General features: G+C 48.8%; 1 protein-coding gene across 2 annotated transcripts in view; it reads right to left on the bottom strand.

Moving 5' to 3' along the window:
- Nucleotides 1–23,029, bottom strand: part of Galnt2 (polypeptide N-acetylgalactosaminyltransferase 2) — a 115,235-nt gene that overhangs the window by 31,757 nt on the left and 60,449 nt on the right. For both annotated transcript variants that reach the window (XM_034522389.2, XM_076916040.1), the window contains exons 2-3: nt 22,608–22,701; nt 11,983–12,136 (exon numbers count right to left, since the gene is read on the bottom strand). In XM_034522389.2, the coding sequence (XP_034378280.1) occupies nt 11,983–12,136; nt 22,608–22,701 (248 nt within the window). The remainder of the gene's footprint in view (nt 1–11,982; nt 12,137–22,607; nt 22,702–23,029) is intronic.

The raw sequence follows: 23,029 nt of genomic DNA, 5'->3' as shown, positions 1-23,029 counted from the left end.
ACGTTAGATTTTAATGGAAAACTTTGAGAAAATAACAGCCTAAGACAGCACTCTGAGTGCTTCCTCCATCTAAGAGTGCCTCAGCGGCAGTGTGCACCTCGCCGGCGGTGTGCACTTGCCTCTGAGCTGGAGCCACTTCTGAGAGGTGAGGCGAGAATTGTGCTTTAAACTCATCCCTCCTGATGACAGGGCTCTCCCAGGAGTTCAACTGCAGAGCAGCCAACAGGAACCTCAATGCACTCGTTCCCTTGCTTGACCAGATGCCTGCCTTGGTCCTCAGCTGCAGACACCCTCCAACTCCAGCCTCTACAGCATAGGAAGGCCCGGTTCTGCCTCACGCACAGCCATCCATGCCTCTGTTTTCTCCACTCCTCTGGTATCCAAGTGGCCAAGCTCCAGGGCAGCCTTCCCAGGAACTGTCTGGGTGAGTGGCTTACTTTCCCCTCTATGCTTATCTCTTCCCGGCCAGATGCCAGAGCCTCTTAGCTCTGGTGGCTCTTCTCCCTGGATGGGCAGGAGCCTGAGCCCCGCCCAGCAGGTGGTCTGGGAACTGCATGACCACAGATGCCTTCAATGTTCTGTGCTCGACAAACAGATCAGCTGGCAACTGCAGGCTGTGCTGGAGCCTCTGTTTTCAGAGATGAAGGACGGACAGGTGTTTAATCCCTGGGTGTGTGGAGGTGGCTGTGAAGCAGAGGGCTGTCACCATCCATACTGTGGACAGGACACCATCACTACCCCATCTCTTCAAGCAGCAACCATGAGCCGCTCAGCTCTCGGCGCTCACCAACTGGAGTTCAGTTCCTGGGACCCGTGCAGTGGAAGAACCACCTCCTGCAAGTCGCCCTCTGACTTCTGCATGTGCACTACCATGTGTGCACGCACACACAAATAAAATCGAAAAGATGTCTTAAAATTAAAAAAAATTAAAGGTGTAACAAGTTAGGGGACAAAACAGGAGGAAGCATAAAACTGCCCCACACCAGTGCAGGTTTGGACCTTGTGTGTACAACACTGTGCAAATGGAAATCTTAGCTGCATGTATGTGAGTGTATATGCAGCACCCTCAGAGGCTAGGCGAGGGTATTGGATCCCCTGGAGCCTTGTGAACTGCCTGATGTGGGTGCTGGGAATGAAACCTGGGTCCTCTCAAGAGCCATATTTGGGATCTCTCCATTCTCCAGATAAAACTCTCTGGAAAGATGATTAGAGGGTGTTGGAGTGACGGCTCCGTGATCAAGGGCAGCGGCTGCTCTCCCGGATGACTGGGGATAAATTCCCAGCACCCACACGATGGCTCACAACCACGTGTAGGTCCAGTTTCGGGGGATCTGAATGTTGGGCCTCCAATAGTACTGTTCTCACCATGACACACAGACACACACGCAGGCATAATGCTCATACACATAAAATTAAAAAAGAAAATCACAAAAATTCAGATGATTGTAAATATCTCAAACAAAACCAAAAGAGTGTGGGGCAGAGACAAGCACATGTGCTCCTCATTAAAAACAGGCAGTTTCAGTCTTCGTATTAAACCAGTACTTGTCTAATTACCATTCTTGCTAAAAATGACAACTAATTGAGTTATAAGTAGAAAACAAACGCTGTCAACCAACTGGAGGGACAAAATAAAGCAAGGAACGGCTAGCAAACAAAACCGTGTCTGCGTCAAAGGCGGCGACTGACTCAAAAGATCCAAGATCCACACGTCTGCAGGAAGGAAGGGGAGACCAGGAGCATGGAGCCTGCCCACGTCTTCCCCACGGCTGCCTTCTGTCTGGGTTCTCATCGGGGGCCAAGCAGCAGCCCCTCTGTGCTCTTAGAGCAGCAGCCTCAGAACCATGAGCCAAACGAACTTTTACCTTCGGAACTGATTCAGTCTCAGGTACTTTGAGCCCAGGTGAAGACTCAGGGTGAAACAGAAACCCTAAACACATGAGGAGACTAAACGGCAAGGCCAGAGGGCACGCTGCTGTGTCCACCACTAACAAGGCCCAGGCTTATGGTAGACGATCTTAAGGTCAGGCTGGGCTACAGAATGGGGAATCTGGTGGGCTCTGTTTCAAAATTAAAAGTGAAAATAGGGTTGGGGATTTGGCTTAGCAGTGCAGCGCTGGCCTAGCATGAGCAAACCCCGGCCCAACCCCAAAAGGAAGAAACATACAGCAGCCTGTCTGTGCCACACAGGCCGAAGTGAATGGCAAAGAGAAAACGTTACACAGTGGGTAAGTTTATGTTCCTTCCCGTATGCCAGATTATAGCGCTGCAGTCGGTTACACAGATGTTTTTAGAAATAAGTAGAAGCCTGTGACGTTAGACACAGGTGTCCAAGCGTCAGCAGGATCAGTTCTAGCACAAACAACCAGGCTGCTGCAGTAGGCCTGCTCTGCACTCTTGAGACAGTTCTGGGTACTTTAAAAACGTGTTAAACACACCTAGAAAACACGAGAGTGAGAAGACGGAGGCTGGGGGCGTGACCAGGGCATGGCCCTGTCAATAAAGCACTTCCACACAAGCGTGAGAACCTGAGTTCACTTCCCAGAACTTATGGAAAAGCCAGGCTCAGGAGGCCCCAGCACTACAGGACAGAGGGTAGAGGCAGGCAGGTCCACGGGGCTCACTAGCTGGCCTAAGCAAATCAGTGAGCTGCAGGTAGAACGAGAGACCCTATCTCAACAGTAAAGTGGAGAATGATAAAGGAAGAGACCCTACCTCTGGCCAGTCTAAGCTGAACACAGGTACATATGTACACACACACAAACACACACGCACACATCTGCACACACACATACACATGTGCACACGCACACACATGTACACACATGTGCACACACACAGAGTGAGGACATGAAGACATGGCCCTGCAGACAGGCATGCTCATGCTGCCCCCATTGCTTAGCTTAACCAGATCTCTCTGATTCTCAGTTCCCTCATCGATATGACACGGGAACAGAAATGAACACACCTACTTTCTAAAGCCGCTGTGGGAAACAAGCGGGAAGAAACATGTGTGATGTTCTTAGAAACATCTGCAGCAAAATCCCCAGCTACAGAGAGGTGACACTAAGGTCACAGGTATCGGGCAAGAAAATAACATCACACAGCTGTAACATCTGGCTCCTGAATGATGAGGAGTGGGGTGAAGGAAACCAATGACTTAAGTTTAAACTGACAGGAAGAAAAAAAATTCATACAATTGTGAAGCTGTTGCTTAAACACACGCTGGGTTAAAAAAGGAAAGTCAGAGCAGAACTCCAGACAAGCGGGAAACAGCAATATTTTGGTTATTTTAAAGTAGGCTTAAAAATAACTGAAATGATAATACTACATTTCACAATACGGGGATGCAAGAGACTCAGGCAGGCTGCAGCCTGAGCTCTTGTATGTGGGAGGAGCCTAAGGGGGCCAGTGGACCACAATGCACTGGTGTTACAGAACTTTCCAGAAAGAAGTGAACAAACATGTATTCACCCCAAGTATGGTGTCCTTGGAAGACCAGTGGAGAGCCAGAGAGTTTGGGGGTAGGCGATAGGAAAGTTCCTGGAAGCGATAAAACTGAAGAGGTCTCCACCCTCTCGAAGTGTTAGCTGCTCACGTATCTTAGCAAGCTCCCTCCAGAGAATATTAAATCCTGATCTTGTGAGGGTAATCACAGCGACCATGATTTCAAGGTGACAACAGGCATGTGAGGACCCGAGAGCAGTTCTGCAGGGGGACACACACAAAGTAGTCTGTACAGAACCCAGTGGGTGAGCAGGGGCTTCTCCTTCCACCACGAGCAAATCTGAGACAAACAGGAGCTCTGCTGACAAGGATGAGAGACAGGAGAGAGGGAAGAAGACTCACTTCTCCACATGGTGAGAGACAAAGGTTTCATGACTGCTGGAGACTTCAGCGCAGGCAGGCACAGCACTGTCTTCTGGCAGACAGACTCTCCAGACATCTTCAAGTAACACAAAAGGTCGCTGCACGCCAACATCATGGGCGATCTCTCAGAGGCCATCAGAGGATTAGCATCATTAAAGTGGCCATGGGTGTGGCTGGTGTTCACAGATGAAGTGTAAGAAACAAGCCCTGTGCAAAGATGGAAGCACAGCAGCGATGCATGCCTTCGCCCTCCAGTCAATTTAGTCAAGTTATTTACCACAGCCATGAACTGGAGGAGGAAGACAAGGGCGCTGTCCCACAAAGTCTGACTTAGAAACTAACTAAGCAGCAGGCTCCACCAGCCTAGAGTGTAGACCCTACACAGAATAAATGCTGGGACCTTGTCAGAACCAAGCAAAGACATGTCTAAAAAGTATTCACCCAACATGGTCAGCACAAAAAAAGAAAGGGACGTCCTAGTCCACTCCGGGAGAGCTGCGTGCTTGCACATAAACTAGGCGGCACAAAGCCACACAGAATGGAAGCTACAGCCACAAAAAGACCCCGTGAATTGCTTCTCATGTGAGACCCAGAGGCAGATGGGCGCTGGGTTTCCCTGGCAGTGAGCAAACAGCAGGATGGGAGGCAGGGGGGCGGGGGAGAGGGGTGGGACAAGTCAGTGAGCAAACAGCAGGATAGAGAACAAGTCAGGAGGGACAACCTTCAGAGACTGTGACTGCTTCTTAGCTTTCTGGTGCGGTTTCCTTTTTACTTTTAAAAAAATACAACAGATGTACCTACTTAAAAAATACACTCTCAAAATAATAACTTAAAAGGCAGTCTGAGAAACCAGGAGTGTTTAAAGCGAAGGAGGACAGAGGGAGTTTACAACGCAGGCTGTTCCACACAAGATGTGACAGATCCAGCTCAGATCTGCCTGAGAGACAGTCCAGCAGCCATGGCGACTGGCAGCACGCTTGTCCCCAATATTGTCATTGCCATCATCTTACTCTGATTCCCATGGATTGGCACCACTAAGGCCAAGCATGAGACAGGAAGTAAACTCTCAGGTGAGGACATAGGGCTTCTGCCTGAGCATACCACTGTGTGCAAGCCTCCAGGGAGTATGCCATGACAGAAAACTGCAGTCCTGGGTGCCCAAGGCCCTCTGTTAGCGGCCAGAGAGCCAGCACACCAGTCACAGAAGCAGCCATTAGCAGGTATCTGGCAAGGTGGACAAGGTAACCTCCAAACCACACCTTTCCTCGTGGCTGCAGCCCCCTTAGAGGTGAAGCTGGATGCCTTGCATAGACCAGGGAGATCCTTTGTCACTGACCCTCTGCTTCTCATCACCTAGAAAGGACCCAGTCCCCCTCCCCTACAGCTACATCATAACAGAGAGAAAAAGCCATGGGTGGGCAACTCTTTTCATGTTTGGTAGCAAATTTTGATCCAATCTTAATGCATGAGAAGGGGCTGGAGGGCTGGAAAAAACCCTGCAGGCAGAAGCAGTGAGAGACGTGTGTGTGTGTGTGTGTGTCTGTGTGTGTGTGTGTGTGTGTGTGTGTGCAGTCCATTGTGGGAGGCCCATGTGTGTGTGCAGTGCACTGTGGGGGCCCATGTGTGTGCAATGCACTGTGGGATGCCCGTGTGTGTGCAGTGCACTGTGGGATGCCCGTGTATCTGCAGTGCATTGTCAGACACATACCATGTCCTCTCTGCCACCAATGCCAGACACACACCAGCCCTGAGAGAACGAGCAGGCGCATGGGCAAGCCCTGGCATCACAAGTCTTGACATACATTATTCCACAAGAAGTTTGACCCCCCCACCCTCTGCTTCCCTCTCATTGAGCACAAAGCACCCAAGGTGCTATCTTGGGAGTGGAAACCAGCTCCTCTCCAGATAACAAACCCACAGGCCCTGTGATCCTCTGGAAAAGACAGACACATTTCTACCCTGGCAAGCACTGGCGTTTTGTGACTGTGGCACAAATGGGCCTAAGTAGAGAGGGCAAGCCAACATCCTTACAGCATGCCTCCAGCACTCACTTCCATAGAAAACGCATAGGCGCACACACATTGACACACACATATACATGTGTGTGCACATACATTCTGGCCACACCAGCTTCTTGTGGTTGATTGCTTGGATACATTAAGGTAAATGGCTATTATTGTTGAAGTCTGAACTTTGTAAGTTTTTAGACTGAGGTGGGGGTTCTGGGCAACCGTGTGGTCCATCACCAAGGTCCAGTATCTCTAGACCACATGGTTTGCAACAGAGAACAGACAGGTATCATTCATTAATCAATGTCCTTGACTGTTGACCAGCAAGAGATGCTGTAACTCGTGACCAAGCATGGCGTGTAGGCCGATTGACTCAGAAAGGCAAGACCCTCACACCATTCTGCCACCTTCCTACACTACATGAAGCTTTTCCATTTCAAAGACAAATGAGCCAGGCCTGCACTATGTATCTGGAAGCCCAGATACTCAGGAGGCAGAGGCAGAAGGGTCCCAAGCTTACAGCCCACCTGTGCTATAGAGTGACTACAGAAAGCAGCTGAGGTAAGTTGGTGAGGCCCTGTCTCAAAATAGAAAGTAAAAAGAGGTCTGAACATGTACCCTAGTGAGGGGCATTTGGCTAGCATGTGTAAGCCCCTAGGTTCAATCCCAGTATTGCAAACACACATACACCCAGGGGCTCTTCACAATGGTGAAGTGAAGGCTTTCAAATGGGCAGCTGACAGAGGACAGCCTGGATTGACCTGATTTATCCGGTTAGCCTGCTGAGTCTGTTTTCCCTGCTCTGATTCCCTCAGTAGTAGCCAGGTCATGGTTTCGAAGGTATTTCCTTAAACCGTCTTTCTGTTGATTGCAATGAAGCAACACAGTACACCCAGGGTCAGTCCTCAAGGTCGGTGTGGCATGCCACATGAGTCAAGAACAAAGCTGCCCAGAGCACAGCCTGGTCTGCTCAAGCTGATTCACTCAAGCCACTGGTCACAGGACAGCAATGACCAACACTGGCACGGAAGCCAGGGGTTCACAAGCCCTTTCATATTTCCACAGATGTCTGAGCTTACTGACGGCCGAGAGACAGTCGCCGTTATACTGTGACTGCTCTGCAAATAAAAGCCCAGGGTCAGAGATCATCTCCACTGTGGTCTGAGAGTAACAAGTGACAGAACTACTAACAAAGTCATTCTCCATTCCCGTATCAATGCATGCCATCTGTCCTCGTGTTCACGACACTTCTGCTCAGGGTGAAATGCAGGACCTGTGAATTTCAAGCTAAATTAGAATGTTAAATGAAACACTCAGGTGTTCCTCTGCACTTGGAGACAATAAACTTCTCTGCTCTGGATAAAACTACTCATGGAGAGCAGAGAGGCAGGGATGAGATGCATAAACTGCCTTGGAAGTGCTGGAGAGACTGCAGGCAGCCAGATGCACTGAGAGACTGGGGCCGGTGCTCCTGCTGCCCTTCCCTTCCCTGCCAGGGCAGAATATGTCCAACAGAGCAATGGTCTTGTACAGGCGGCCAGAACGCAAGTCAGGACTTGCTGATACAATGGGACCGAGATTAGGGGGACAATCCTAGGAGCTGCTTCCTAGAAGAAGAAAGACCTGCAAACTTCCAGACTGCTCCCTCCCAATGGAAACCTAGCCTGTGGTCCACTTCTGCATTGCACAAAAATGATCTGCCTATGTCATTTGCAAAGATCTTCCTTAGGAGATGGAAACACCAGGTATGGCCTTCGAATATCTCTGTACCTATTCACTACCAGGATAAGAGAATCTTATATGTCCTCTGTCTACAGAAGGATTTCAAGCAGACTTAATACATGCCAGAGTCACTGAGCAGGAAGCAGGCTCCATGGAGACAGAGGAATAAACAATAAGAACGTGAGAGGGCAGACAGCCACTGGGAATACCCAATAATGTGACAAGGGCCTTGGAGGGAGAGGAGGGGCTCACAAGGGTGGCGGAGGGAGTTACAGGCACTCAGACCCTTCAAACCTTCGAACCCTTCAAACAGGCTCAAATCACAGAAGGCAATGTCCACGTGTTCTTACAAACTACTAAAAAGCATGCGTAGAGACGTATCTTCAAGTGCAACTGTAGGCAAAGACACACTGCTCCATAAAGAACAAGTCACAGTTAATCTTCACCAGCAACAGTGGGAGACACAGTGATTGAGAGCAAAGAGAGATGCAGAAGCAACCGCCATCCAAGAGGTCTGCACTCTCAGCTGGAACTGGGGGAGCGCCTCAGAAACAAAGTGAAACACAACAGTAGGATCTACTGCCCTGAGCTGGTGCCAAGAGGAGCCACTGAGCACTTATGGGACACAGAGGGACAAGGGTCCCAGGCTGGATGGGGAGGTAGAAGGAATGAGGGTAGGGAGAAAGGCTTGGATATGAAGGGTGTTTGCTAAAATTAAGGGCAATTAAGATGTCCTGAGTGTTGTGTGTTCTCATTCTCTCTCTCTCTCTCTCTCTCTCTCTCTCTCTCTCTCTCTCTCTCTCTCTTTCTGTTTGTGTGTGTGTGTATGTGTTGCGTATGTGAGTATGTATGTGTGTGTATGTGAGTATGTATGTGTGTGTATGTGTGTGATGGGCTGGTGAGTATGCTACTCAAAATGTAACAAACATTCTCTCAGCTTGGACTCTAGTTTATTGTAGCTGAAACTACGATAACAGTTTAGCTGCTAAGAAAAACACCTAAAGGGAGAGCAGGAGAAGAGGGTACAGCAAGCAGGACTCTGCACACCTTGAAATATTGGCCTAAACTCAGTTCTCCAGAGTACACATCAAACACACAAGGGTTAACTGTCTTCCCACAGGACAAAGCTTGTCAGAACAGATGGAGGTCCCAAAGTGAACTAGAGGCTCCTTCATACTCATCACATAGAAGGTTCAAGAATGTGTACAGGAAGCAAAGCCTGTGATGGACAGACTTCATGTGACATCTCTACCAGAGAGATGACACCCTCCAACAGTATACACTTATAAGACGTTGAAGACCAAGGATCTTCTGGTTCCTCAGTCACTCCAGGACTACACTGCCCTCACCCAGGTCTTAAGCCTCACAGGGGAAAATCATAGGTCTCACAGGCCTCACTCAGTCTGTGCTGGCAGCTCCTGTGACAGCCCACTCTGGGCATTAGCAGTGTTCACTGGATAGAGTAACAGCAGAGTTGGGGCTATGACCAGCCCCATAGTTCCAATCCCGGCCAGGCCCTCTCAGAACATGGCCAGTGCTGATGACCCAGGGACAGCAAGCACACACAGCGTGCCAACACTCAACCAACCTACAACATCCTGCTGGAAGCTAGTGACACCCTCACGAGTGTACCATCCCCAAGGGATGCAAGTATGAGCTCTGTTTACAGCCAGACCTTCTGAAGGGTTTATGTCAGATCTCTCAGAGCACCAGAGCTGAGCAACCAGGCTGTGCAAACTGAGAAAGATGAGACATTCTAGATTGGAAGACAGCTGGACAGACAGGTTTGTAACAAGGGCAGAGCCTTCTCAGATGCTCCTCTGGGGGACTCAGCAGGACACCACAATCTCAGGGCCATCTTTTAGTTTGAGATGCAAGCACATTTCAAAGTCCCAACATTTGAAATTCAAGATAAAGAGAGACAGAGGAACCCTGAGCCTGACTTGGTGTCCGAAGGCTGAGGGGATCTGTGCCCTCACCTAACAACCTCAGTCCCGTGGGATTTAGTGGAACAAACACAAAGGCAATTGACGCTTGGCCAGGGGAGGAAATCCCCGACAGTGTGTTTCCAATGTGGGCTTGCTGGTGTCCCAGCAGAAGAAATCTTAAATTCCCTCGAGCTCCTGGCAGAGAGGAGACATCCCCAAACCTCCAGCTCTGCTTGGAAGCTGCACACGCTTCACACAGAAGCACTGCTAAGTGGCCTCACAAGCTAAGAGACCTGCCTGGCTCATATCCAATTGCCAAGGATGTGAGGAAGGCTCACAGACCCACAGACACTGTGATCTCTGAGTCATTCAGGACCTGCTGGGCCATGGCTGCCCACAGAGGTAGCCTTCTCTTCTGTCTGCTTTTGTTTACCTCATGGGGACCTTCCAATGACTGAGGGTTGGTGCTCGGTATAGACTATTTCTGGGATGACAGCTGGCTATCTTCTCACACATCCTCACACAGCCAGGGGACGATCTCACTCTTAATGTCTTCCATTTCCCTCTCCCTCCCCCTACCCAATTCCTCCCCTTTGTTCTCTTACTGGGATCCCAGTGGATCAGGGCCCATTTTCACAAGTGTACTTAACCTTAACCATGCCTAATAAAAGAAGCTATCTCCAAATACAGACACATTGGAGGCTCGGGACTTCACTATGTCAATTCAGCCATAAACACCCATGCTCCACTGGCTGCTGGTCAGAGGGAATAAAGAGTTCTGGTGGGGTCCTGTGAGCCAAAAGAGCACAAAATAATTGCTATCCTGCCATTTTGCAGGGGACAGAAGTCACAGATGGAAACACCAGGCAGATAGGGTCTGGGTGTCTCACCCTGAATCTGCTTTCACTGGTCCTCTTCCAACTCCACAGCCACAGGAGGCCGATTTCTGCTGTGTGAGCTCTTCAGAGTTAAAGTCAGACTCTCACACAAAGGGCCATGTTGTCCCTGCTCTAGAAACCTTAGGGAGCTGAATAGAAAGCCTGATGCTTTGAGATGGATTCCCCAGGCCAACACGAGTGGTCAATGCCTGTCAGGATTTAATTTACCCCAATCCAAGCAATGGGGAAGCACCCCTCCCCCCCCCCCCCCCACACACACACACGGGTTCAACACAGCAAAGGAGGCAGACACAGACCAGGCAGAAATCAACCCATCCTGGGAGGAATAATCAAAACTTAGGTCGGACAAACATTACAAAAATACTGAAAGAAAAACCTTCTGCAGAGTTTGAGGGAATTTTAGACGCTCACAAAGGAAGCAGCAGCTCAGAACCCAGCCCCACGCTGACAAGCCCCCAAATCACGCCTTTTCCTGCTCAAAGGAGAATGAGCCATGGTGAAGTCTTAGTGGGAAAACCAGCTAGCACCAGCTGGTGACAAAGCTCAGCAGTCACACGGAGCTCAAACTTCTGTCGTCTCAAGTGGCCAGGTGACATTTTACCCTGACTGCTGAGCTCCGAGGCTGCAACCCCAGATCAGCTCCCTTCTCACTTCTATGATTAAAAAAAAAAAAAACAGGTCTGATAACATGAAGAAATTAGGGTGTATTTTGGCTCACAGTGCTAAGTGCAGTTTACCATGGTGGGGCAGGCCTGCAGCAGAAACCTGAGGCAGCTGGTCACCTTGCATGTGCCAGGAATCTAAGAGGCACATGGTGCTTGGCTAGCTTCCTGTTTTCATTCAGCCTGGGACCCCAGCTCACACTGTGGTGCCGCCCACATGAGGTGAGGCCCACATCACTTAACCTAATCTAGGAACTCCCTTATAAATACAGCCAGAGCCTTGTCTCCGAGGCGAATATAATCCTGTCAAATTGACAATTCCTGGCCCTTCTGGCTTTGTCAGAACCTCCCGCTCCGGTGCCTCTGCTTCTCCTCTGGGACATAAGGACAACTGTGGGGGAGATGACCAAGACTGCCAGTGCTCCTTTCCTTTAAGCGATGGCAGAATAGTCTCCAGTGACTGAGAATGCTTCCAGCTGAGCTTGGTGGAGTCAGGGTGCCCTCCACCCGAATCCTGAAATCCTGAGGAGCATGCGGACGGCCCTTCTCCACAGTGTCTGGAGTACAGCACTATCTCCTGTCCTCCTGCCTCCTGGTCCCTCCCAGCTCTGCTGAGACCTTAGTTAATCTCTTCTCTGGTTTCCAGAACGTTCCCTACTACAGCTGGTCCAGTAAGAGGAAGTTAGATTTTCTCCCAAGACCGTGAACAGTGTTTTATGAGTGTAGCTTAAAAATACTAAGAGATCAACAAGTAAAAGGCCCATGCAGCCTTCTCTTTCTGATTCTGCTGCTGGCCAACAGCCTGCCGCCTCTGCAGACAGCCGAGAGCCACGAGCCTTGCTTCGGGATCTTTCCTGCTCCACTCTTCCCCCTCGTGCTTGCAGAGACTTACTGGTCGTGCCGGGTGTCGGGGATGCTCCTGTCCATGTGCAGCTTGTCACTCTCCACCTGGTTGAACTTGTTGCGTGCGTAGGGGTCCTGCCCTGAGCGAACCATCGTACCGCCAACATATGCCTCCTGGTTAAAGTCTGACCACCGGACTTTGCCTGGAAAAAGCAAAGCAGAGGGTGTGGGACAAGTGGACATGAGACCAGAGTGTCAGCAGAGACGGCAGCAAGTGTTAGGTCAAGCAGCAGTGGCCTCGTTCACAGGATGACAACTGTAATCAGGAGTAGCTGAGAGGGCCCTGAACATTGTCACCTGGAAGCCGAGACTCTACAAGATGAGCCCGGGGCTCAGGCTTCACTCAGCACCCCCTTCCCCCAAGACACATCTGGCAACTCAGGCACCATTTCTCTTTCTGGGAAGGGTGTGTTCTCTGTTTATCTACCTTCCCAGAGATTTTGGTCATGCCCCCAAAGCATCCCAGGCAGGCAAAGGAAACAATCCGTGTATAACTTAATAAAGGACTCAATCGTGCAACGAGGCACCAACAGGATAAATGTTTGGACTGTTGGAGTCCAAAACCAGTGCCCAGAGCAGGGCTACCCTGAGATGGTGCTGAGGGTGCAGCAGGGGGGAGGGAGATGCTCTAGGCCTCCTACAAATGGAGGCTCCAGGTGAAAGTCAGTGGCAGGTGGAAAGGTGGGTGCTAGACTCACACCACCCAGAGTGCTGTAGGTTCTTTTGATTGGTTGGTTTCATGTAGCTCAGGCTACCCTCAAACTCAGTAGGTGTTAAGGATGATGCCCCTGCCACCATGCCCAGGATTGATGTATGTTCTTGGACCTCACTAGAATCATCGCGTTCTCCTCTTTCCTCCCTGTGAAGAGGAAGCGTTAACTCCACTGGGCTATGGATGTTCATCGTTCATTCCTGCAGCAGCCTGTGCATGCAATACACCTAAAACGTTTCTTCCCCAAATCCCACTGCTGTCAGCAGAATCGCTGGCCATCAGGAGAGGGGCATTTTCCTACAATGTAGAAAACGCCCACATCCTAAGAAAGGACATTTGCACAGCCTTCTGTGAGGCCGCCTTAGGCGTACTCTCTGCAGCTCTTAGGATGCCTGGCTCTGTGGAGAAGTTAACAGTGTGGCTGTCAGAGACAGCCCAGCATGGCAGACAGGACCCAGTCATTCCTCACATGCAGGTCTGTTCTTGGGCGGATGGCTCTAGCATAGCCTGCCCATCCCGCAGACATTCAGCCAGTGTTGCTTCAGCTCCTTTCTGTTGGCACTTTCCCTAGAGTCAAGAGTCCTATGCCTTCTCTAGGAGTGACACGTGGTCAAGGAGAGGGTTTTATGTGGTTTATCAGACCATGAAATTGCAGGCCATCTCACACGCCTGCCTCGGTGTCTCAGGCACTAGTCACAGGCTGGTTCCAAAGGCACAGATGAGCAGAGGCAGGCTCCCGTCTGGCCTCACTGGAGTGTTCCTGTTCCGAGGGTGAGGGAGACGGACTAGAGGAACGTATCTAAACCTGGGACCAGAAAGCTCCACAGAAGGCCTGTCTGCAGTGAGGTCAGGAGCTCCTGTGGCACCTCGGTCAATGCCATTACTCTCCAGCAGTCCCTTCCTCTGACCATGACCATGCAGCTGGATACACGGGTGCACCTTGCTATGATGTAGATGTGAAGTCACATGACCATGCAGCTGCATATACAGGTCCACCTTGCTATGATGTTGATGTGAAGTCACATGACCATGCAGCTGCATACACAGGCCCACCTTGTTATGATGTTGACGTGAAGTCACAAGGCCATAAGTATCATTTCCTTTCAGAAAGCGTAGTAGGGGGTGAGAACGACAGTGGGGCTGAGATGCATTTAGCTGTGACATGATGACATGCATCAACTCAGCCCTCAGAAGCTGTGAGGCATTCCTACAAATGGTTAGAGGCTCACGGTTAACACTCGTCCTCAGCAGAGACAGGGAGGGCACAGGTGCAGCCGATGTTTTTACGTGGGTGTGACAGAAAATTGACTTCATCATCTAATAATGGTTTGAAACCCATAATCTGAAAAACACTGGGCTGGAGAACATTGTAGAAATTGGCCTGTATCATGCAGAATTGTTGGGTTGAAGACTCCTGGGGCAGAGACCGCAGAAAACAGAGGAGGAAAGCTCAGGGGACAGGTTCCAGCTCCTCTGTTTGTTGGCCTCCACTGCAGCCTGGCCCATGCCCTGTAAGCGAGGCCCACACCTGAGCCCAGCCCACACAGACAGGCAGGCAGCCAGGAACAGAGAGCTGAGAACTAGGCAGAACCAGTCACAGGATAGGACAATGAACCGTATTCTGGTATTTACAGGCCGCTTGTACTCCTAACATCTTAAAATTTTCCATTTTAGAAATTACAAGTTTCAGAAAAGAAACTGTCAATCTTATGATAGGTTAAGAAAGAAGATTAAGGAAGAAGCTTCAGTCACCAGTCAGAGCCCCACTCCCTGACGCCCCACCTTGGGCTAATGGAAAATCCTGAGATAACATCTCAGAGGAGGCGGCAGGGAAATAAAGTGTACATCAGACATTGCGAGCACCACGGGGCACATCACCCAAGCCGCTGTGGAGGAGGTACTCATTGGCCAGGGGTGTGAAAACATTCATCAGCAGGTCTGCTTGATGAGTGGACTTCTCTCAGACATGACCAGACATGACCTTCGAGCTGAACTGTACTCCGTTGTATATATGGAGACCAGCCATAAAAATGAGGTGCTGTTGGGAGCAGTGGCGCAAGCTTTTAATCCTGGCACTTGGGAGGCAGAGGCAGGTGGATCTCTGTGAGTTTGAGACCAGCCTGGTCTACAAATTAAGTCTAGGACAGCCAGGGCTGTTATACACAAAAACCCTGTCTCAAAGAGAGAGAGGGACAGTGAGAGAGAGAGAGGGAGAGGGAGGTGCCACAGTGACTTATAGCCTCCACTGTCTGGGTTGGAACAGGAAAGGCTGCCATGTCTCAATGGCAAGCCTCAGGGAGCCAGCAGGGCTCCCTGCCTATCTTAGTTGTGCACAGCTAGTCCTAGGCCACCGTAAAGACCATGCCCTCTGAGGAACACTGGCCATGAGGTCCCATTCATCCTGGTATTGATCCAGTTTTCTACTACTCCCCATAAAATGGGATGAGAATCCCTAGATCAGAGCCCTGGCCACCTGCTAGCTCTTACTCTCGGCACCCTAGGTACCAAATATGTCACAGACCCTGCCGACTACTGCCTTACTACTGCGGTCTCACCCTGGACCAAGCAGCTGAGGCTGAGTGTGACTTGGTGGAGCACAGCTTCATGCTGGCAGTCACTCTCCCCGCTGCAGCAGACCAGGAAAGATGGCCAACTGGCAATCAGGAAACAGGAAGCCTTCGTCCAAAGCCTAGGCTGTTCGGGATAAAAACAACTGCCTACGCAGACCCGGAAGCTCCCTGTAATGCCATCCCCAGGTACGTGAGACAGAGGGGTAGCCTTCCTCTCCTGTCCACTCACTGTTGTATTGACTCTGATGGCCATTGGAGACAAGCTGGAGGAAGGGCTAGGCTAGCAATAAGAGGATGCAGGAAGGCCCTTGCCCATCATTCCCAGCCCACAGACCGCAGCCATGGAAACAACAGCTCAGAGTCAGGAAAGGATGAGCCTGGACCACCACTGCCCTTGAAAGACAAGGGATGAGTCCCCATGGGCCACAAAGAGGTGATCCTAGGGATGGTGCTGTCAGGAGGACACCCACACCTTTGTCCTCTGGGCCATTCTATGCTCTCCTGTCCTGGCCACTGTCTGCCCTCAGGCCACCCACAGCTTCCTCTACTCTTTACCCACGATGACTTCCTGAGAGGCCTCCTGACATTCAGACTGCAGGTCTGGCTTGAGTTCTGGACTGCAACTAAACATCTTAGTTAGACATAGTTGAGCTGCAGAGGCTTCTCTGTTCCAGATCCTCCTGTGGGGCTCATGAGTCACACCTCTGGCTGCGATCCTTGGACTCGCCAGTTCAGTGCAAGGACTTCCCACATCACCTGCCCTTGGCCGGGTCTCACCCGGTGCAAGCTGGTGGCTGCATCCATAGGCCTGCTACATAGGGAACAAAGGCCCTGGAATGCTATTCACCCAGCTCTGGGCCTGGGTGACCAGGCCAGAGGACTCCTCAGGGCCAGAGAAAAGAGGATGTCAAGTCTCTAACAAGTCATCTATAAGTGAACCTGAAAAGACTGCAGAACTTTCGATCAGGAGGTGCCGGCCTTTACAAGACTCATATTAACACATGTTAACTTAAAATAATGTAGATTTCTTTGTAAAATTTTTGTTTTTATTAAGCCCTATCCTTGAAACAACAATTGCATCAATCTATGATGAATTTTCACAGAACTAACATGGCTAGGTGCATGTTTGAAACCAGGCACCGAGAGACACATGCACATGGGCTTTAGAGGCTTTGGGGGTCAAGGGCGGGGTACCTAAGACATGCACCTGAGGATGGGTGCACACTTGATCACCACAGGTGTCTGCAATAGGCAGGAGCCCGCAAGTCAGGGGCTCCAAGGCTCTGAGTTCAGCACAGATACGGACTCCCTAGCAGAGGCAGCTCAAGCAAATGCTAGCCCCCTGGACAACCACCTGTGTGAACTAGAACCACCTTCTCCTTGGACAGCAGGGGAAAGCAAGTAAACAACAACCCACAGACAGACCTGTGCTCTGAAGCCCCTCAACTCTGTGGCTGATCTCAAACTGAACCTAATTTTCCTCTGCTTAAAAGAAAAACCTCATGATGTTCCTGCTCCAGCGAGCGCCCAGCACAGAAAGGAAGGCCAGGACTGCATCAAGCAAGCCTGCCCTCAGTGAGGGATGAGGAGGATGCCGTTGCTGGGTGTCTGTCATGGCAGACAGCCACTGTGGGGGACTTCTCTTGAAATAAAGCATCCTAAAATAACTCATTATTAGGGATGAAAAAACTGGAAATTCAAAGCAATAAAAAGTACCCCATCAAAAGATCTAAAGAACTGCCAGATGCTCCAGGACAGACGCACAGAACTGGTCTGGAATTACCGATGCTATGGAATGAGCAGCTTCACAGCCGTGAGCAGGAGGCAGCTGCTCCACATCCATGAGGTTTTGCGCAGCTCCAAATCTTCATGAGCAAATCTCCAGTCTTCTCTAACTTGTGCACGGTTCTTTTGCTTGCATGTTTGTTTTGGGGATAGGGTCTCTCTATGTAGCCCAGGCTAGCCTGTAGTCCATTTTTCCTCTTAAGCCCTCGACAGAAGCAGTCATGTTTACTGCAGGGTCCGACTTCAGTCATCCCCAGTCATCCCCAGAGTAATGCTAATCCATCTACCATGATGTTTTAGGTATTGCTAAAAACCTTGTTTCCGGAGGACAACCCCCTGAAGTGCATCAGAGTGCAGAGGATATCTCCTTGTGAACATTTTCCTTCTGCAGGGAGTGTGGGCTGTGGTAGTGAGTGGTTCTGGGAGCTTGGTGGCTCCTCAGTTGGGTATCCAGCAGTTGTGGGCAGTAACTGGAAGGAACTGGCCTAACACCAAAGCCGGTGGACAAGGGAAGAAAGCAAAACTACAGACCACATTTTTCTATGAACATATGCAAAAATCCTCAACAAAACATTAGCAAATTAAATCAGGGAATGTATAAAAAGAATTCCATTCTACAAGTGGGACTTTTAAGTTATGCATGGTTGGCTGGGTAAACAACAATCAACGAAGCATATACGCAAACGACCATATTGAACGATGCAGAAAACGCCCCTGACAAAACCCAACACTCCTTCAAGACAGAAACTCCCAGCAAACTCATGTCTGAGACAAATCCACAGCTTAAATATGAGGATTCAACTGTCTCACTGATGAGAAAAAAGGCGAGTGGCCCATCCCCTTTCATACTGTACCAAAAATCCTAGTGAATGGAGTAAGACAAGAAAGAAGAAAAGCTACATGGATGGAAAGGAAGAAACAAGACCATCTTTATTCACAAATGCCGTGCTTATTTGTATATAAAGTATGAAAGAAGCAACAACAAACTATCTAGAGGCAATTTCAGCAAGACTGCAAGACATGAGAGTGTTACTAGAGTCACTGTAGTTACTAGGGTCATTGTAGATCAGCACTGAACAAAGTAAAAGTCAGGATCACAGTATCATCTACCCTGGAACTCCCCAAAAGGAATCTTAAATCTAAATCTGGACAACTATGCATAAGAGCTATGTGAAGAACACTACAGAGCTTTGATGAAAGATACCAGAGGAAAACGGGACAAGTGGCCATGTCCGCCATGTCTGTGAGCAGGAAACACATCACTGTCAAAGTCAGTTCTCTCAGATCTACAAATCCAACACCAATAAAAGTCTCAGTGAGCTATTGTGTGGCTATCAATAAACGGACTCTAAATTTGAAGTGGAACAGCAGAAGATCCAGAAGGGATGTTGCCATCCTGAGGAAGAAAAATGAAGTCAGGGACTGATGTCACCCAAATTTAAGACTTTCTATAAAGTTGCAATAATTATGGTTTTTGTAAAATACATAAACATATTAACTGATCTGAATAAAACCTCAGAAATACACATACACAGTCTGCTGACTTTGACAAGGGAAAGATAACAGAGAAAAAGTAAACTGTGAAAAGATGATACAGCACAAATTAAGTCAACATTAGTTCAAATTCCTATATTTTGACCACAGAACTCATGTCCACACATGATAAGACAAGTGACAGTTTAAATCAGCATTCACAGATAAATTCCATGAAATGAAAGTTTGTATTGCTTAATGAATCACAGAATGTCATGGTTGAATATGTTCATTCATCTTTATCTTCCTGGTATCTAGGATAAAAAGCAAATCTTTAAATATGTGTCTGATGTATGTAATAGCTTCTTTGCATAGTTTTCTTTAGAAAATACTTTATAGCAGTATATAAATAGGTTACCTACACATTTAATTTTATCATTTTGCCCCCAAACTATAGATCTGTTCCATTTTTATAACATCTTTTTCTTTTTGGGCCCAACATTAATAAAGATTACAGGCTGTTGAAAGAAAATGCTTTGTCTTCCATAGTACAAGTGGCAAATGGACAGAAACTAACAACCAGCCAACCTAACAACCAGCCAACCTAACAACCACCAACCTAACAACCACCAACCTAACAACCAGCCAACCTAACAACCACCAACCTAACAACCACCAACCTAACAACCAGCCAACCTAACAACCAGCCAACCTAACAACTAGCCAGCCTAACAACCAGCCAGCCTAACAACCACCTACCTAACAACCAGCCAACCTAACAACCAGCCGGCCTAACAACCAGCTGGCCTAACAACCACCTACCTAACAACCAGCCAACCTAACAACCACCTACCTAACAACCAGCCAACCTAACAACCACCTACCTAACAACCAGCCAACCTAACAACCACCTACCTAACAACCAGCCAGCCTAACAACCAGTCAACCTAACAACCACCAACCTAACAACCAGCCAGCCTAACAACCACCAACCTACCCTAACAGGCATCGGTTGTTTAACCCGAGCCCCCAGCAGGCTACCTGAGAGTGGCAGCTTCTTACCCTTACATGCACAGCAGCTCTGTAGACATACAAGTTGAACACATGCGTTCTGGTGCTAGTAGGCTGTAGCGTGCTTCCGGGGCTGCTATCACTGGGAAGCAGTGTGGCTACTGATGTGTACATACAGTTCAAGACTAGCAACCTCCTAAGACAGCCATTGCAATGGAGGGTTTAACCTGCAGGGCAGATTTAACACTCTAGAACCAGTCAGCCCATTTGTGTGCATGCGTGTATGTATGTATGTATGCATGCATGTATGTGTGTACATAGACAACTACACACATATTCACACAACCTTCTATTTCTTAACCCTCCAAAACAATTTTTTTTTGTATTTTGTGCAAACGTCTAAAAGTCTACCATTTAAGGCAAAGAGTTCAAATTAAGAAAGGCCATAAAACAGGCTTATGTTTATCCAAAAGCATTTTACCTCCAATATTACCATTTTGTTTTGTTCTAAACACACTTGATTTTTCTTAAGAAAAAATATTTATTTATTTATTTTATATATGTGAGTATACTTTAGCTGTCTTCAGACACACCAGAAGAGGGCATTGGATCCCATTACAGATGGTTGTGAGCCACCATGTGATTGCTGGGAATTGAACTTAGGACCTCTGGAAGAGCAGTCAGTGCTCTTACCTGCTGAGCCACCTCTCCAGCTCTCCCCACCCCCACCCCATGACTCTTAAGTATGGAGACTGCATCCCTCATACCTAGAAAAAACTCATCTCTAATGACAAACACAAGTTTTCAGGGGAAAACTTAAGTATACACTAGATCCCCTCTGTCTGAAACATTGTTTCCATTAACAATCAAGTCTTGAAAGAGGAAAAAGCAGCTTTGAAATGCAGGAATGGAAGTGAAATGGAGGAAAAGTAACTCAAGTTTACTAACATTAAAACGTCCAAACATCAATTTCATCTTTTAGAATCTAGAGCAGTGGTTCTCAACCTGTGGGTGGAAACCCCGCTAGGGGTTGAGTTACCCTTTCCCTGGAGTCAAATATCAGATCTCATGCATATATGATATTTACATTACAATTCGGAACAGTAGCAAAATTCCAGTTATGAAGTAGCATCACAATGATTTTTGCGGTTGTGGGTCACAGTTAGCATCACTGGTCTAAAGCAACTCATCTGCAACTCTGACTAAATAAGCCGCAGTTTATTCACAGCATCTGGGCCCAGCAGAGCTCTAGTCAGGACTCCGCTTGCTGTGTTCAAATTCACCCATTAGTCCCTGATGTGAGCCGGTTGTTAAGAGCCTACTTGAGTCTGTATTTCCTTCATGGCAGTTGGGACTGAACTGCTTCTAAGACATCCTCATAAACATTCTGGTACTTTCTTGAACCTGAAGGAGAAAGGTGTTTTTCTTGTGCTTCCAGTTTAATAAATTTTGTGGTTACAGTCTCCTTCCAAGCATACAAAGCTCTGTCCTCATCAGACTCAACACTGAAGGAGACAATAGCAAGATACTTTATCAGGTAACCTGGAGTTCAATTGCTGAAAGCTCCATGGAGGCAGTCCACCCTTCTTTACCTCCCTCATTGGGATTTGAACTAGAGTTACTCAGCTTGGCACCTTCTTCCCTCTGAAGGTCCTCTTCCTTTTCTTCCACGGTCTCGGTGTCATGCCTCTTTCTGTCTGTCTGTCTCTTTCCCTTCCTCCCTTCATTCGTTCTGGATGTTCTGGAACTCTCACTGTCCTTGAAGTCAGACAACAGCTTGGCTCTGCCTCTGGAGAGCTGGGATTAAAGGAGTACACCACCACCCAGCAAAAGAGTAAACTTTCAACAGCCGACGCCCATTACCAGATCAATTCAGGAGTCTAGACAGACACCTCCCATCTTTCACAAACACTAACTCAAAGGGGGCCTTAGACATAAATAAAACTCTAGGAGGCAACACACAAATGGGTGTACAGCAGCACCACCTCTCCCTCCCTCCCTGAGTCTCTTCACAGATACTGTGCAATCCTTGTATCTGGAACACGGTGTCCACAACCCTGGAGGAGACCCCGATTTGCTGCCGCTGTCTCCCGGCTGTCCTCGCTGGTGGTGCTGGAGAACACCTTGTCTCATGACATTTTCTTTTCTACAATTATAAAACCTCACGGAATCTCTTCCATGGTGGACAATGTCGTCAAGGGCCACCCAGCTCACGTTCCTAGGCTGGGGTCACTTATTTAGAATCGGCCGTTGCCTTGTTCCCTTGGGAACAGAAGGCGCGTTCGGAAATATTAGTATTTATATAGTAGCTTTATTTGCAACTGCCAAAACTTAGAAGCAACCAAGACGCCATTCAGCAAGTGAATGCAAAAATAAGCTGTAGCAGGCAGTCGACTATCGCCCAGTGCTAGAACTCGGCCAGCGAGGGCTGGAGAGGCGGCTCAGCGGTTAAGAGAGTGGCGTTGCTCCTGCAGAGGACTGCGGTTGAGTTCTCTGTCCCACTTCCTGTGACTTACAAAACCAAGGGACCTGACACCTTCTTCTGGCCTCTATAGGCATCCACATACATGTGTACAAACACACACACACACACACAGAGTGTGCCCTACCACCAAGCATGACCCTCACTGTGGACTCTGGTGGTGACCCTGATTTAATGTAGTTCACAGACTCTTCCCGTGTCCCACTCCAGTGAGATACAGATGGGCAGTGGGGAGCCGCATGCATGGCATGGGAATATTCTGGATCTTTTGCCAACTTTGCTGTGAACCTAAAACTCTTTAATGACAAAAAAAAAAAAAAAAAAAAAAAAAAATCAAGTCAATTTGAAATTTTTTCATGAACTGAAGTTCAGACAGACCCTATTGTTTATACTTTACTCTGTTTCTCTTTAATAAATTCTGCTGACCACACACCAAGGTCCTGACAGGAGAAGCCAAGGTGAGCTCCTGGGCAGCGCCCAGCAGCTTAAGTCGTCCACTCTCTGCCCCAAGCCACCGCTCCCAGCACCATATTCAGACCGTTAACAACATGAAAGACCAGCCCCAGTTTCAGACAGGGTACCTGGAGGGAGGGTCTCCACACCCTGTGCTTTCTCGTCTCCTCTGCTGTAGTGAAGGTCTTTCTTTTTAAGGTGATCGATGTCTTTCCAGTCGCCCTGGAGAAACAAAGACACTGAGTGAGTCGTCTGGTTCTGTCCCTCACCTTCACTCAGCTTCTCCACTTCAAAGTGGTTTTGTGATGCCATCACGCTGGGGACCACAGCCGCGAGCAGGGAGTGCTCCTACGGGAGTGCTCCCATGGTAGGACAGCCCTCATCATCACCCAGACGTCTAGACTAGGCTCTAGGGAGAAAGTATGGGACAATCTCTGCAGGACTCTAATGAGGACCGTAGCAGCCATGTGCTGAGCACAGCACTGTCGTACTGGTTGAGTCATGGAACCAGGGCTCCTGGGAAATCTCAAAGGTCTAGGCCCTCTGAGCT

The sequence above is a fragment of the Arvicanthis niloticus genome, chromosome 18, assembly GCF_011762505.2.
Source record: "Arvicanthis niloticus isolate mArvNil1 chromosome 18, mArvNil1.pat.X, whole genome shotgun sequence".
Taxonomy (NCBI): Eukaryota; Metazoa; Chordata; class Mammalia; order Rodentia; family Muridae; genus Arvicanthis; species Arvicanthis niloticus.
This window is presented reverse-complemented; position numbering and strand designations above follow the sequence as displayed.